General features: G+C 43.8%; 1 protein-coding gene across 1 annotated transcript in view; it reads left to right on the top strand.

The window, feature by feature from the left end:
- The window catches only part of ERBB4 (erb-b2 receptor tyrosine kinase 4), a 595862-nt gene that overhangs the window by 398599 nt on the left and 179885 nt on the right, over positions 1-17378 (top strand). Inside the window, exon 5 of the mRNA XM_031505345.2 lies at positions 15858-15923. Within this exon, the coding sequence (XP_031361205.1) occupies positions 15858-15923 (66 nt within the window). The remainder of the gene's footprint in view (positions 1-15857; positions 15924-17378) is intronic.

The following is a 17378-nucleotide window of genomic DNA, read 5'->3' as shown; positions in this document are numbered from 1 at the left end:
GAAAAGGCCATGGTGTCTTAAACACTGACAGAAATACTGCAGCCATGTGAATCCAGAGTGCTGCTTCTCCTTTTTTCTTCAGGTTCTGATCAAATGCATGCAGAAGAGCTGGTGCTGGAGGCCCCTGAGTGACATGGTGTCACCGTGCACAGAGGCAGTGGCTGCTGGCACAGCACTGGATAAACAAACCCTGCACCAGGGGCCACACGTGCTTCCTCTCTCCCAGGACACAGCCTCTGTGCCTGGCATTTTGACTCACACACACTGAAATATTTACTGCTTGCACAGTAAATATTATAAATATATTTCTATAAATTATATATATTTCTATAAATTATATATATTTATATATAAAACAATATATATTTATATATAAATATATTTGTATATTTATCTAGATATAAATAAAAATATATGAAATACCCACACTGGTATCTCGTAGCTGACACTTTTGGAATTAGTTGTAACTTGAAAGCAGCCTTCTTTTCTGTTTGTTGAATTCTGCACTGCCAGCCTGGGGTTTTAGGCTGAGCACATCACAGTGGGAATCTCAAAAGCACTTAACTCTCCAAGGAACAAAATTTTCCCCTTTAGGTTTGCGTTATTGAAATTGTTGCTGCAACAACGCTGAAAATCTATTTTCTCTCCTTCCAAAAATCAGCCATGAATTCAAGCATTGGCCAAACATGCTGAAGCCTTGCTTTGCAAGAGCCTATTCCCCTGTTAGCACATCCACTTTTTGGATTCAGTCCCTTAATAGAAGAGCTGGAACTCAGCTCTTCAGAGGTAGAAACCCAGGGTGCAGCTCCCAGCAGGGAAAATAAATAAAGCAGGGGAAAAAGAATGAGGCTTCTTGCCTAAAATGCCTCCAGATTAGCAGAGCTCTTTCAGCAGCTTTTGGGAGAGTCCAGTGAAAATCTGTCTGCTTTCATCTGTGTCTTCAATATTCTCCTCGGTTTTGTTTTTAGCAGGAGCTGGACAAGCCTTACATTTTGTCAGGTGATTTCTTTTACAGCATTTGACAAAGACCATAGTATTAAATCAGAATTTTCAGAGGAACTTTACTTGGATCTTTTGTTTTACAGAAAAGCTTGTAGAGTTTAAATTATTGCATTGAGGTCACTTCCATAGCCAATAGCATGTGCTCAAATCAGTCAGTAATGCTCTTATAAATATTAGAACTATGGATGTGTGTTCATCATAGAGCTGGTGACTGTTTGGGTAATACAGATGCAAAAATCACGCTAAAATTTTCAAGTTTTAAAAAATTTAAGTTGCTTCTCAAGGAGTTATTTAAAAAAATGCTGGACTTTCTTGAAATTTGATTCAAGTATTTTCTTGACACCAAGTTTCTGCTCAGACTGAAGTGTAGTGAGTTCACTGGAAAAAATTCCCTTTGTCAGTCTGGCTTTTCATCTGAGTGCCTGTCAGCTGTGAATAAAGCTGGAATTTTTTGGCAAGGTACTTTTTCAGGCAGAACAACTTCAGTTCCTTGCTCTTCACAGCGTGGTGCTCCTCTGCCATTGCTTTGTGTCTAATTGCAGCCTGTGGTGTGAGAACAGCCCTGGTCTGAGCTGTGCAGAAGCACTGCTGCAGAGTTACAGGGGGAAAAGTCTTGTTCTTCAGAGGTGTGCCATAAATCCCATGGTGTACTCCAGAGAAACGCTGCTTGAAAACTCCTCTCTTCCAAAACTTGGCTCCTTTTTTGCCTATTGGTTCACAGATTTTTCAACAGCAAAAGGAGCCTTGAAACATCATGAGCTCATATGCAGAGGCCTGGAGTATCAGCAGCTTGCCTGGTGTGGAGCTCAGTGGCTTCCCTGACCACAGCTGGCTTTGAGGGCTCTGGTGCCCTGTGCACTCTCCTGGCACTGCCCTGGAGCTTTGCAGAAGTGCAGCTGTCCCTCCAGTATTAAAAGGAATAATAGCAGCTGCCTTTATCTCCAATCTGAGCACAATTTTAAAGAACAGATGTTGCATCTTGCACTTTTGTCTAGCTAGCTCAAAGAGCTCTCCTTGCCAGCTTTTTCTCTCTGTGTACTGTGTCATCAGCTCACCTCCTGATCTTCTTCCAAAAGCTGGACAGATGGAGGCTCTCCCATCTCTCTCAAGGAGGAATTTCTTTGCAGCCCCAGAGGAATTTTCATTGCTCATCAATGTAAACTGTGTATTTTTCAGTTTGCTTTTAGAAGGCTGAAGCCAAAGTGTGCGCGGCATTTCATTCCTCATATAACCAACAGAATTAAAAATTATACCCTTTGTGTTTCAGCTTCGTGTGAGGAATTTGGTGTTCAGGATGTTCTGAGATCTGGGTGCTTTAGTGACTCCCTTTTTTCCCCCAGCAAAAACAGCCTGTGTGTTCTGGTCTGAAATCTGCAATCTTATGTTTGGCTCTATAAAAATCATTTGGTGTGAGTGACTCCAGCTTAGCTGCCAGCCTGGCTCACTCTCTGATACTGGCTGCTCCTCACTGTAATTTGCTGGGATTTCACTCTTCTTGTCATCTGTACACTTTATTGCCTGGCATATTTTAATAATTTCTAAACCTTTGTCTGGAATATTGAGAAGTGCCAGTCCTGGGCATCCCTAGAGAGCAACACCCCAATTGTATTATAATTGCTCATTTACAGCTACTTTTGGAGAGTCCCCAATTAGCTGGGTCTTAATGCATTTTTCATGTGTTTTATTAATATTGAAACATAGAGACAAATCTAATTAAATGTTTACCATTTAGCCAGTGCTTTGCATTTTAATTAAAGGAACAAAAAATGGACTTCCCAGCTGTGTAGCTGCTTATGAAGCCAGCCCTCAGTGCTCTTGGCAATCCAAGCTGTCGGTGACCTTACCTGGGAGCAGGGGTCTTTGGAAGCATTGCAGCTCAGTTTGACATACTTATCCCTCTGTTTGGTTGATGGGAGTCAGTGCTAGCTCTGTAAATTTTGTCTTTTTTTTTTTTTTTTTTTTTTTTCCCCTTTCTTAATTTCTTCTGTCTCACTGTCAGTTGCTTTTTCAGGTTGACTTGCCCCCAGCCCTGGTAACTGAGCATTTGTTGGGCCATGTTCTACTGGCAGTTTTCCACATGCTAGCAAAAGGAGTAATAGGGTTTCTAAAAGAGACTTCTTTCAAATATTACAGAAATTGGAACAGTCTGGTAGAAACTAAGTTTAGCAGATGTGTCTTTATGTCAAACTAATTTAAGGCCAGAAGCTCCTTACATTTTTTTTTTTAATTGTTATAGGAGAAAAATCTCACATGTGGGTATATGTATATTCTTCTCAGCATATGTACTATATTCTTGTACTGTGTTTCACAAGAAGTATGAGTTAATATTTGCATGGAATTTTCTATAAGTGCTAAGCTTTATATTCTCCCTTGGGTATTAGAAGTCTCTGTTTGGAGTTGCCAGCAAGGGATTGGGGTGAATTTGTGTACAGGTGTTCATTGCAGCTACAGAATGAGGCCTGACAGGTGGGCAGCGCCTTGATTTAATGTTCAGCAGTGACCTTGTACCTCTTCACAGAGCACAGTAACTCAGCTTTTGTACCAGAAGTTGCAATATTAGAAAAGGAACATTTTTACACTCATCTGGAAATTTATACTCAGCTCAGACCACTGGGTGTTTAACTCTGAAGTAATTATGTGATAGCTATGAAGAATAGGGGTTTGTCAGATCCTTGCCATCTCTCCCAAAGCTCCTGACCTTGCACCAGTTTCAGGTGTGCTGAACTGTGCCTGAACTGGATAAAAATGCTGTTCATGCCCACCCCAGTGTTTTCAAGTGGGCCACCCAAAACAGATTCCTGCTCAGGACCAGTCCTGCTGCCCTTGGGAAGCCACAGCCACACTGGTGAAGAAATATGGAATCTTGGATCACAGCAGGAAAAGGATGGAGTCCTTTCCCTCAGATGTAAAAAAGCCATTGTTAGTAGGGATTGAGGGAGGTGAATGCAGCAAAACTAAAAGTACAAGGAAAGCTTTCCTTCAGAGTAGTGGATGCTTCTGTAACAGGAGACAATTACATGTAAATCCTGAGTATTTGTAAACCAACCCCCCAGCCATCAGTACCAGGACACAGGTGAGATAGCCACATTTTGTCCAGTTATTCCTGCAAGGTATTTTGTGTTTTTTCCAAGCACGAGGATTTTGCTCTGCAGAAGGCCAGAGTAACAGCAATATATTTATGTATGCTGCTGAAAAGAAGAGAGGGAAGTGACTAATTCATGCTTAAAGCCACCTTTCAGAATAGCTAGTGTATCATTTTTGGTGTACATCTAAATTGGAAACTACCTACAGAGAAAATGGCATTGCAGAAAGTACACCCTGAAGACATTTGTTATTGCAGAGTTTGTTAAATTATAGCCTTTCATTGAGGTTATTACTTGGAGTTCAATTAACATTTTAAATGTATGTTTGGAGACCAGCAAACGGGGCCTCAGCAGACCAGAACAGTTCCCAGCCACGAGCATCACCATGGCAAAGCAAAGCCAGGAGGAGAAGCTGTTCTTTTCCACAAAAAGCCACAAACATTTTGTCAAAGCTCCTTCCATGTGGCTTCAAGCAGTGGGCTTAAAGCACTGCACTTCAGCAGTTATGGTTTCATGGACATCTCAGCTGGAAAGAAAAATTTTATCAGACAGGAAATCCCACATCTGCCTTTTGTCCAGGCTACATGGAGGCTGCTTTTCCTTCCATTAAGGAATCTCTAGTCCAGACATCATTTATTTATTTACCTGGAACTGAAAGGCAAATACAATAACAGAAAAATTTGATTTTAAAGACTATTTTTTGTCAAGCAGATGTATCTGAAGGTGGAAGAATACATGAAATCGAGTGGTACAATAACCTTGATTTGCATTAGAGTGGCAAGCTGAACTGCTTGAAGTTGCCTGTAATGGTTTTTCCTCAGCCCAGAACAGTGTGTTTTAAATAAAGGGAATCAGTTTAGCTTTCTAGTAAATACCTTCAGCCAGCATTTTCAGAAGGGATTTCTCAATTGGTGACTGCCCTTGAAACAGATTTGAAAGGCAAGTGGACGTGGCATCTAATGGAAATACGATGCCTCTCACAGCTGAGTTACTGAATAAAAAGTAAGTAATGAACACAAATAAGAAAAAAATAATGCTGACAGAACTCCTTATGCTGCCAGACCCCAGCAAAGTAACTGCTACAGACATGGGGATTTCCAGAAATCATGGGCAGAGAGAGGAGGGCATGGAGAAAACCAGCATGAACAGTTTCTGATGAATCTTAGGCTTGGGCATCTGTTGGCACTGAGAAATGTATTTTGCAAAAATATAAACAAAAAATACTCATCTGCAGATCAACCCCATCCCTGCCACAGTGCTGAGCAGTTTCACTGAGCGTCCGCCTTCTTTCTTTTAGCAGTTGCAGGGTGAAAGTCACCCTGTGGCAGAGGTTACCATGCTGATGTATAAAATATTCCAGTGGTTCTGTAGGTACAGGACTGAAGGAGGGCTCCACGTAGTGGTGTGTAGCAACTCTTGGCAAATGCTCATCTGTTAATGGCAACCTGTGTGTGCACCATGTATTAATGATTTGATGAGCAGATTGGTGTTTAAGCAGTGTATTGCACAAGAGATGAATGAAAGCTTTCCTCTCCCTTACAGGCAGTGTTTCTTGAAAGTGGGAAACAACCCCCAAACAGTCAGAATATTTAAAATAACCTAATTGCACGGTGATTGCCAGGTTTGTAGTGAGTACATGGGTTGGATTGGTCTCTCACAGCAAGCTTCAGCAACCTGCCTTCAAAGAGCTGCTTAGGGAAAGGGGAAGGAAAGAAAATGTATAAATCAGCTGCTGAATGAAAAGTCTGCAGGATCTGGAAGCTGCTCCCACCCTGCATGTCCTCAGGTGGGCTCCGTTGGTGCCTCACAGGGTGGGTGTATCAAACTCAAACCCACCCCAAGCCTTTGTTGCTATCACATCTGTGGCTTTGAAGGATTTTGTTAGCTCTGTCTGTTCTGGCAGAAACTCTCTGAACTGTCATGGGAGTTGCTGTCCTGTGGACAGCCTGGCTGAAGGGCTCTGGCCTCAGGGTCTTCCTTCTGGTCCCTTCACACCTTGCAGCATTACACCTCTGTGACAGTCCCATCATGCCCAAAGCATCACCTCCTAGCAGATCTCTGATAACTGAAAATTGGCCAGGAAATTGCAGTTTGAAATTTGCATGATTATTTTCATTAAATTTTTGTGTATAGCAAACACTAAATCTAAATATCAGAATATATGTCCAACCATTGTTTTCCAACAGAGAAAGGGCTTCTGTGCTCCAAGTATTGCTTTGAAATAATCAGTTTTGTTTCAAATAGCCAGAAATACATTTTGGATAAGCACATTAAGAGGCTTATCCAAACTTAAAAAGCTGACCTAAAACTGGACTCCAGATTTCATGGGAATGAGGAATTCCTTTCTAGTATGCCCATATAATTGAGTCAGAAGTTGATTGATACATTAGCAGTTCTAAATACTCCCTGCCAGACTCTAGAAATACTACATGGGATCAAGAAAGAACAAAGTGATTTTTAAAAGCCAATTCAATTTCAAGTTTTGATTTCCTTTCTTTGAGGTTATTATTTTGTTTAAAAAAATGAAAACTGTATGTCCATCTGTTGGAACTTTATTACTGCTTTGGCTGCATTACAGGAACATCATAACAGGACAGGATTTTGACTGATGTGGCATTGACTTGACCTGTTTGAGGAGCTGCTGTTAAACCCACCCAAAAACTCTGAGCTCTGTGTTTGAGTTTGTTGAGAGCCTCCTCTGAAAATCTCATCCAATGGTGAAGGAATTTTTCTCCTACATCCTGTCCCCCCACTAAAAAAGCAACGTGTATGTGCATCCTTCTTTTCTCAGCTGAGCTGTGCATCAGGCAGTGAGTGCTGCTGCTCTTCTGGACAGAGACCTGGCTCCAGATTTACTGCAGGCTCTGCCACAGGTGCCCGTGTGCTCCCCTGCTGTTGGCTCCTTTGTGGGTTTGGATTTCCTGTGCTACCACCCCAGCAAAGTGCCAGGTCTGAGAGGCAGTGGGCAGTGAGGGATGCAGGGCCAGTGCTGGGCATCGCAGTCACTGCTGCTAAGGCAGGAAATGTGGGCACTGCCAGACACCCCCAAGCAGAGGGACATGCTGAAAGCATATAGAATATGTTGGCTTTCTGTGCTCTCTGCTGGAATCTGCAGTGCCTTCCTCTCACAGACCTGTCTCCTGCTCACCCTCAGATTTCCTCTGCAAGACTGACTTTTCTCCCCTTTTTCTCCACATTATCAGCTCAGGGACTCTTCAGGGTGTAGGGGAGCAGGGTTCAGTTTCCTACCTTGCATCAAGGTATTGAAATCTGTACATCCTGGCTCTCACCTCCCACTGGAAACTGCCCCAGGCTGGTCTTAGGATCTTTTCTACTTTATCTGTAGAAGTTCTGAGTGTTAAGTAACCATTAAATTAAATGCAGCAATAACCCTAGGGCTGCTCTGCTCCATGGCTCTCATTGATCCCAGGCACCGAGCTGCAGGCACAGCCCAGGGATGGCTGTGTGCTGTGCCAGCTCTCTCCCTTTGCTCTGAGGAGTTCCCTGTGCCAGGAGAGGTGTCCTGGGGAGGGCTGGCTGCCAGCTCTGTGCTCTCCCCTTCCAGAGAGCAGCCCCAGACTGCTTCTAGCCCTGCTGACCCCAGAGGAGAGAGCCTTCATCACAGCGAGCAAAGGAGAGGAGCTGTGGCACCCTGGGTGAGAGGCCACGTACAGGTGATGGAGTAGCACCCTCTCCTTCCCCACAGAGGAAAGAGGAAAGAAGAGCGACTCCAGGGTTTGGAAGGGGGCTGGGGCTGTGATCTGTGTGCTTTGGGGATGGTTCACTAGAGGGAATGTGTTTCCCTCTGACCCCAGCGTGCAGGCACCAGGCTGCTCCTCTGCTCCTGCTGCGCTGGGGGAGGAGGGGCAGTTACCTGGGGATGGTTTTTTTTAACAACAATGATTACAACGGAAGGATTCCTGAGGCTTTGTTATTCTTGATGAGCCTGCCAAGCAGCAGGTATGGCTTGACCTATCCTTTTAGCCTTCTGGCTGTGTCTCCCCATTTGCTCAGCATCCCTGTGTGCATGTTCAGGAAGGCATTTGATGCTGATTGGAACTAATTCGCCATCGCAGTGGGGGGAATTCACTTACATTGCTCTGTGCTAACAGCTATAAGCAGTGATAATTAATAGCTCCTAATTGCTTAATCAGTGTAAAGTTTTAGACTATGTCATATGTGAAGGCTTTTATTTTGTGTGGATGACTAAACCCCCAATTAATGCATCGAGTCACACAGCCTTACCAGCGCTGTCTGCTCCAGACAGAGAAAAATAACCAGTGTCTTCATTACCCCCCTCAGGTCCCTTTCTGTAGTCATTACTGTGGCCTGAAGACATTTTTCTGTAGCAGCTGCAGTAATGTTACAGTGAGCTCCCTATCAGCTCAGAGCTGTCAGCAGCAGATATGAATCCACCAGCCCGAGCCCGCTCGGTGCTGCTGACATGCTCTTCTTGACTTTCCATTTATTCCTTTACCCCTGGTGGCCAATCTCTCTTAAAATCAAAACTGTCTGCCACCAGCCTATCTGGCAATACTCTGTGATTTCGCAGCTCTCAACAGACAGCCTGTCCCTGTGCACACACAAGGCTTGTCTCCATCCCACATTACTCAGGGTAATGCATCCCTCTTTGGCATTCAGTTTTTGTTTTATTTAGTGCTGGCTAAGTTTTATCTCTGCTCCCTCTCCCTGCTCCCCTTCACGCTGTCCCTGTATCTCTTTCCATGCCTGTCTTTCAAGGCAAATCTCTTGGATTGTTTTCGTTTCCCAGATCTGTTTCCCAGGCCACTTTATTTTCAGCTGCTTGTCCCCGAGTCCCTATCCATTTGTGTTTGTCTCTTTTCTTATCTGCTGAGGAGGATGTAGGGGAGATAGAGGTGTTGACTGGCAGAACTGGAACTCCCTGTTGGAAGTGATCCTCAGCAGGAGTTTGCTCCCACCCTTACAGAGCTCCTGGCTGGATGCATCCTCCTGGCTGGTAGAGTTGTGTCTGATTAGGCCATCCTTTAAAACTTATTTCTAGTTCTATTTCTCTCCCAACAATGCCTGTCTTATTCCATAACATTTCTAAGTCAGCGTGTCTTATCTCAAGGTTCACATACACATATATATACTGTGTAAGTCTTCTGTCAAACCTTGAGAATTCTCTACAAATTAATTTCTCACAGTGTTGGGATGGATGGATGGATGGATGGATGGATGGATGGATGGATGGATGGATGGATCCACAACAGCTGCTGTGCTTTCCCACAGTGTAGGTGCTTGTTTATGAACCCTATGTGAGTTTTCTCTGTAAAGGGATGCCATCAATATTCGTGCAGGGTGTCTCCACTGGGCATGGAGACTTCAGGGGAGAAGCAACAATACAGAGAGGAGACAGAAAAGTCAGTTGCTGCCATTTACCACAATAAAAGTAACAATACCAGTGCAGGTACAGCTTGTTAAAAAAAAATTCTGAATTTTATGGGACTAATCCTACGTTGGAAAACTATTTGGTGATAGATTCTTAGGTGAATTCATCTGACATGAGTGAAATCATATAGTTTGTTAGCAGTAGAGGAACTGACCCTTAGATTTCTTCATCCCATAATGCTTCTACAGAGGAAGAGAAAATGAGTACTAGATATTTCTATAACACATTTTCTTCTTTTATGGGAAGTTTTACTTTTTCTTGCAATATGTGTCTCTCCTGCCATTAGGGAAGGAGATCCTGGGAAGTGTGAGACTCTCTTAGGTAATTAACTTTCAAATCAATAGGAGAGATCTGAAGGCTAGCACAGGGCGGGTAGGAAATGCAGAATTATTTTTACCTACCAAAGAAGTGTGAATGAATGAATGAACATGTGACAATAGGAATAGTCAGACAAGGGCAGGGAAAGCATTATGGCCTGATAAAGGCAGAACAATCCATCACAACAATAGTATCTTTAATTCCCCTTAATGCTGTGTGGCAGTGTTTGAATTACAGTTTGGTTTTGTTATCTGTGCATACATAGAACTAAGGAGTTTAGCTGCCTAGAAAAACAACACACAGGCCTATAAAAACCTTCTGTCTCACCTGAGCCATGCAAAGAACAGCCTGGGACTCTTAGCACAGAGTAAACCTGGAATTTCTTGGACTTTAGGGCTTGTTATGTCTAGAAACAGCCCTATGGCATCTCTAGCATTTTTGCAGGAATGATTTTTTTTAGGCAAAGGATGAGTTTACAAGCAGCTTACAGAGGCTAATAAATGGTTTATAGCTGTTTTGATACTTAATCAACTATTTTAGATTGTTAGGTAAGCGAAGAGGCTGCTTAAAACTGGCTTGTAACCATCTAAGTTTTTTATTTTGTCTGTGTTTATTTGCACTTCAGTATCAGTGTGTTGCAGGTGTCCTAACACTGAATGATGATTTATTAACCAGATAGAAACCATCTGTAAATGTAAGCTTTGTGCAAAGTGAGACATTTCTTCTTTTATTTCTGTTTTCCTTCTCCTACTGAGAGGGGTCTGCTCGAGGCAGCTGGCATAGCTGCTGGGCAAGAAGCAGGGTTTCTTTTCTGTATAAACTGAGCTTAGAGCTGAGAGGAGGACTTCATTTTTCTTGTCTCTTCAGTAACTTAATCCTTTGTGGTTTTACTGTTTCTGAAATAATAAAGTCAGTCTGGAGTCAAAGGAAAGCCCTTCTCAATTCTCAGGAAAACACAAGGATGAAGTAACCTTGTTCTTTCCCAAACTAGCGAGCAAACATTTTCTGCTGGTGACTTTCCCTGGTTGGGAAAGCAGAAGCATTTCCTACAAATAAAACTCTATTCTGGAAATGACAAGGAAGGTGAGAGCTCTGCCCAGAGTGAAGAATCCAGATCTGGGAAGATCTTAGCCAAGAGCCAAGATAATTGGCCAAGAGAAGACAGCCCAGGAGACAAAACATTGGTTTTCTGTGTGCAATTTGCCAAAGCTAAATTAATTCTCATGTTCCAGTGGGAATCTGCCTTTTCTTAACCTAGATTTCATTACAAAACCTGTGAAAATTATGGGAGCCTCCAAACTGGCACTGTGTGTGCAAAACTGCTACTGCTCAGGAACAGAAATGTACTCCAGTGTCCCAGCTGTAATAGGGAGGAGACTTTTGTGGGGTCTTTCTTTCCTTATCTTGCTTGGAAAAGGAAAACATGCCTTCACTAACCTGGAGAATCAAGTGAATGGGCTAAGGCTGTGCCCTGCAGAGAGGTTTTTTTGTTTGTTTGTTTGTTTGTTTTTGTTTTTTTTTTTCCAAATTCTTTCTGCTGTATGTTTAGAATATTTTAGACAAGGAATAACAGGAATGATTTATACCACAAATTGTTTCATAATTTTTTCTTTTCAAATCTGTTACCTCACAGTCTGAAAATCTTAAGAAATACATACAGGAAGATCTGTGAGGAGCAGTATAATTCCTCCAAGGGCCTTGTCAACCTTAGGGCCAATACATTTATTATTACTTAGGCCTGACATACAGATCTCATTGTGAGACCTGCTCCTCACATGAGTGCTTGTTATGCTCCTGAGTGTGTATGTTGACTTTCACAGGACTGTGTTTCTGTCTTAATTTTTCAGAGCTGATATTTAATGGGTTTCAATCTCTCCTTATTACAGGACAGATTTTCCCTTAGTGGAGAAAACCCGGTGAAATACAGAAGGATGTGAAGGCAGAATCTGGACCAGCTCATATTGAGAGCACGGAAAGTTATTTTTCTCTTTAAACAACCAAGCCAATATAGGAGGGAGTTTGGTTTTTAATTCTCAGTATATCTGACCTTCAAAAGGACAAAAAACAATGCAATTCAGAGGTGTGCTGCCTACAAGCTCAGCTCCTGGTTGTGTCTGTACAGCTGAGAAAAGTGAAAACAATGAAACAGACACTTTTGAGTTCCCAGTGAGAAAAAAGAAAACTGGCAGCCTTTTCTTGCTTTATTGTTAAATATCTCTATTTAAATGCAAATCATCATCTGACACTGCCAAACAAAGTCATGTACCAGGCAGCAGGCATGCAAGTTAAAAAAAATTTTTAAAATGATGTTTTGAAGATGCTGAATTGCTTTTATTTCCAGGAGGAATAGAGGTGGCTGAATAAATTTTTGGCTGCATACCGAGGATCAGCTCAGCACCTAGGCGCTTCAGATATGAAGATTTGTATTTTAAGTACAGCTTTTACAGAGGTGTGGGCAGACTCTCTAGTTAGGGATCACTTGGAGGTATCACTTGGAAGTCCCTTCTGTGTTATTCCACAGCAGGTATTACAGTGGAAAGCCCAGTGTTTACAGAATGCTTTGGTAGGGGGTGGAATCCAGGGACAAAAAGGGGAAGGAGCAGCCAAATTGCCGCCTTACTGTGCCCTAGAAATGTGCTTTATGGAGCTGGATGCAGGACCTCCAGCTTCCTCCCTGAGCTCCAGAGCTCTGAGCCTGGAGAGGGACGAGACTGGACCTGGAGGAAGGGTTGGGGTAGAGGAGAGTCCTGCACGAGGAGCCCACGTTGTGGGTGGGTTGTGGCTCCTGAGCTGCCCCAGCAGGGATGCTCCAGCTCAGGGGAGGGGAGGTTCTCTGAGCATGCATCCATCCTGCTGAGCAGGAGTAGCTAGTTAATAAAACCCACCTCCAGGGGAGCATTTCTATTCAGTGCAGCAAGTCCCAAAATCAGCTAACAACCTATATCTTATCAAGCCTCATCTGCTAAAATTCTTCCTTTAATTTGCTGTTTACCTCATCATTTTAAACTTTCATTCTTATAAATCAGTGTGGGTATATTTGCTTTCTGTGCAGGGTTCCAGTAGTCTCTTAATAATCATAATAATCGTTATTACTGATTAAAGTTGCATTATTCATGCCAGATGGAGTGCCCTCCCTGTCAGCCGGAATGAGTTTGCATTTATGTAGTTATAGTACATTTGTGATCTAAATAAACAGATGGTAGAAGGTGACAGAGAATTATGTGCTGGTGATATCAGCAACAATGTTTCCCGAGTATAATTGCTTTAAATGAGCATGAATGCAACAAGGAGCTGGTAGTTTTAACAAGGTAGTTGGCATTCAGTGTGGTAATTACCAGGCAGCATCATCAATAGCACCAGGAATGCCAAGGGAGGAATGCTGGCTTTGAAAAATTAGTGACAGACTTCACAGGACCATCAGGGTGGGTTTGCTGAGCTCTGTAACATCTCACAGGTGTGAGCACGCTGCTAGCAGAGGAGCAGTGTTTGTTTTTGGGGTGATCCAGCCTCAGCTGAGAGACATTTTGCACTTCCTCCAAGGCCGTCTCCCATCAGGGCATGTGGCAAGTATTTGATTTAGTGTAATGGAGCAGTGTTAGCAGCAGCAGCTGTTAATACACGATTGAAAGGATTGAACCTGGATCGGGTTCAAAGGGGAAATTCACTTAACAGAATCTCAGCAGTACTCAGCGATGTATAAAAGTTTAATCAAACACAAGGCTGGGTTCCTGCGATCAAAAGCGCAGCGATGAAGGCTGTGCACAATCTTCCACGAGATTTACACTGGGTGTCTCAGCTCATCCCATCAGCTCTGGCTTTGTGTCCCTCAGGCACTGCTGCTCCTGGGAATGTGCCTGCACTTTGGCCATGTCCAGGTGGCTGTGGGAATCCAGGGCTTCCCTCTGGCTGCCCTGGCACGTCTGGGACCCTGGCAGGGGTCAGGAACCCCCTGGACAGAGCCCCCAGAGACACTGGCTGTGATCTCTGCCCATGGAAAAGAGTTTGCAATCTTACAGGATGAATTACCAGCTCTGAGTGTTTGATATGAGTAATAATTAAGTGTGGCACAGGTGCAAAAGTAAAATTTTAGGATTCTAGATTAGGGGTCCAAAGGGGACAAGATGGAGGAAATTGAGTGTGCCTTGTCCTTTTTCTCCTTCTTCACGCCCTCCATGTCTCACTGTGGTGTTGGCATTTTTCTGTTGGTTCAGGCTGGGGACACACTGTCCAACGTAGGTGACAGATATTGGCACGTTATTGTAAATGCAGCCCAGGGAGTTTCTGGTATTTAATGTTTGTAACATCCCACTGAGGGCAGAGCCCCACACGCTGCCCTGCAGGACAGAGCTGGGCAGGGCAGCAGAACATGTTAGAGATAAACAGAATAAACAACCTTGGAACCAGCACAGACCAATTATGGCTCCTTCTCTGGCAGCGGGGCTGACAGACAGAGACTTTCTACAGTCTCAGAATCATCAATACCTCAGATTCCAACCCTGGGTAGCCATAGGTTGGGGTCTGTCTTGCCTCACAGCCCAGACTGGCGTGGCACTGTCCAAGTGCTCTCTCCTCTGGTGCTGAAGTGCAGCCAGAGCAGAACATTCCAGCTCTCCTCCTTGCTTGCCAATCCCTCTCACATGGGTCAGTGTCTTACCATGACATGGACATGTGAACTGATCTCCCACCTCAGTCCAAGTGGATTTCAATCACTAATTACTAGGTAATTTATAAAAACCTACCATTGCTAATACTTCAGGGGCTAAACCTAACAGTGTAAACACTGAGTTTGTGGGGATTGGGATGGGGCTGGGCTGTGGCACTCGGTGTGTGGGATTGGGATTGGGATGGGGCTGGGCTGTGGCACTCGGTGTGTGGGATTGGGATTGGGATGGGGCTGGGCTGTGGCACTCGGTGTGTGGGATTGGGATTGGGATGGGGCTGGGCTGTGGCACTCGGTGTGTGGGATTGGGATGGGGCTGGGCTGTGGCACTCGGTGTGTGGGATTGGGATTGGGATGGGGCTGGGCTGTGGCACTCGGTGTGTGGGATTGGGATTGGGATGGGGCTGGGCTGTGACACTCGGTGTGTGGGATTGGGATTGGGATGGGGCTGGGCTGTGGCACTCGGTGTGTGGGATTGGGATTGGGATGGGGCTGGGCTGTGGCACTCGGTGTGTGGGATTGGGATTGGGATGGGGCTGGGCTGTGACACTCGGTGTGTGGGATTGGGATTGGGATGGGGCTGGGCTGTGGCACTCGGTGTGTGGGATTGGGATGGGGCTGCAGCCCAGCCTCATCCCCATGGGCTCAGCTGTGAGCAGCAGGTGAGCAGCACTGACAGCAATGAGCCAGGGAGTGCCCAGGGGCACTGAGCAACCTCCAAAGGGCACAGAGGGCACACAGGGGCACTGCAGCAACATCAGGGGATAAAAGGCTGGGCTGAAGGACAAGAAGGGCAGACCCTTGCAGCCTTCTGAAGTGCCCTGATGTTGCTCTGTAGGGGCAGGTGCCTGAAGCCTTCTGATGTGGTGAGGTGTTACTGTGTATGGGCAAATGCTTAAAGCCTTCTGAAATTGTGTGGTGATACTCTGTGTATCGTGGTTGTCTTGACTGTGACATGTGCTGTGAGAATTGTTCAGATGAAATTGTATAGGTACCTGTATAGCCTTTTTAGCATAGCCATCTATTCTGTGAAGGAATCAGCAGGTCTTACATAGGCTGTGGAAAGCAATAGTGATTATATTGCTCCTCAGTCCTCCAGACTTGCTCGTACTTCTTCTTGCTTTAAAACATCCTGGCCATTATGCATAGCAAAAAAGTATTTAGGGTATAAAGCATTTAGATAAGTACTTGTATTTCATGTAAGTTTGACACCAGGTCTGGTTATTTAGTTGAGTCTTTTTTTATAGGCACTGTTTCAACCTTGCTAAAGTAGGAAAACCTTCCAAAGACAAGATGGACTCTCATCTTTTGTGGCTGCTGGCTGTTAAAGGAATGAAAGGAAGGCACATTTACAATCTCTGTCTTTCTGTCTGTCCTGCAGGTGGTCGTTGCCACAAGTCCTGCACAGGACGGTGCTGGGGACCAACAGAGAATCACTGCCAGACCTGTAAGTGTGTGAGAGTGAGAAACAAAGGACTGCAAAACATGTAGCAGAGATCCTACTTGTTTTTTTTGTTTTTTTTCCTTTCAGTTGTGAAGGGATACTATAAATTCTGGGTTCAGTGTGTATAACTCTAAAATATACAAGGGCTTATTTTTTTCTCCACGTTTGTATCAATAGCTGATTTGCTTTTTTCCCCCACCCATGTGAATGATATTTTTCTTTCCTCCCTTGTGCTTTCTAAAACTCTTTATGGTAACTTGAATTTTCTTTTCACTCATGTGGCAGTATGGAGCATGGCTCTGGAGAATATTGATGGTATATTTGGAGATCTTTAATGACCACCTAACACTGCAAAGTTTCTCATGCCAAAATACTCTGTTAATTTCGATGGTAGCCTGGGAATATTAGTTATCTTGCACAAGTGTTTTCTTTATAATAACTTCAGAATATATTTGAGTTGTACTGAAAGAGAGAATAATAAGTCTTTGTGAAGAAAGTAGTAAGTGAAGGGTCACTCATAATGTTTTTCTGTCCTTGTGAATTTAGAGAGCATGAAAATTAGTTTCTTCCTTCCTGAAGGAGCTTTAAGCTCCTTCACATAGGCACAAAAGAGCCAGTCACAATATTAGCACATAATAATAAAAGAGGAGAAAATTGAGGGCTGTTTTTCCTACATGTTTTTTTTTCTTTTTCCTGCTTCCAAGAGGGTGAAAACCAGTTGCCTTTACTGGAATCACTCTTCCTGGGAAATGAAGTGGTCAGCCCAGGGTCACCTGCCTCTTTCCTGGGACTTGGTAGGAACAGTGCAGAGATGCTGCTTTTTGCTAGGGTTTTTGAGGGGGCTTTTTGAGGTTTTTTTTTTTTGGGGGGGGGGGGGGGTGGGTTTGGGTTTTTTTTGTTTTTTGGGGTTTTTTGGGGGTTTTTTTTTGTGTTTTTTTGATTGGGTATTTTTTCTTTACTACTTGGGAGTGAGGGATAGGAGGATAAGATGGAGTTAGAACTGGCAGACAGCCTATGGTGAATGTTTCATGAGTCTGAGCAGAAAATCCAAGGGACATCTCCTTCCTTTGCTGGCAGTCTTTATGAAGGCACTGAGGAAGTCAGTGCTGCTTACCAGGAAAAGAAGTAAATTCTGAGTTGTGTGCTTAAGTAGATAAAGGAAAGGGACTTAAATCCTAGCTGACCAAATTATTTTATATCATGATTAGAGTTAATGAATGTTTTTTGGTTTTTTTTCCTCTGGACTAAGGAGAAGCTTGTTTGTTTAGTAAAACTAGTAACTTCATAAGAAGCTATCAAAGCCTCTCACCCATCAAACAAGTAGATTTATTCAGGCCTTTTGTGGTTATCTTATCCAAGAATAGTTTAAAATCTTGGCAGCTATGTTCTGTAGGGAACCTAAGATGCTGGTTCAGGCTGTGTCTCCAGCCTCATGGACTTTGCAGGTGCACAGCTGGA

The sequence above is a fragment of the Lonchura striata genome, chromosome 8 (assembly GCF_046129695.1).
Source record: "Lonchura striata isolate bLonStr1 chromosome 8, bLonStr1.mat, whole genome shotgun sequence".
NCBI classification, from domain to species: domain Eukaryota; kingdom Metazoa; phylum Chordata; class Aves; order Passeriformes; family Estrildidae; genus Lonchura; species Lonchura striata.
This window is presented reverse-complemented; position numbering and strand designations above follow the sequence as displayed.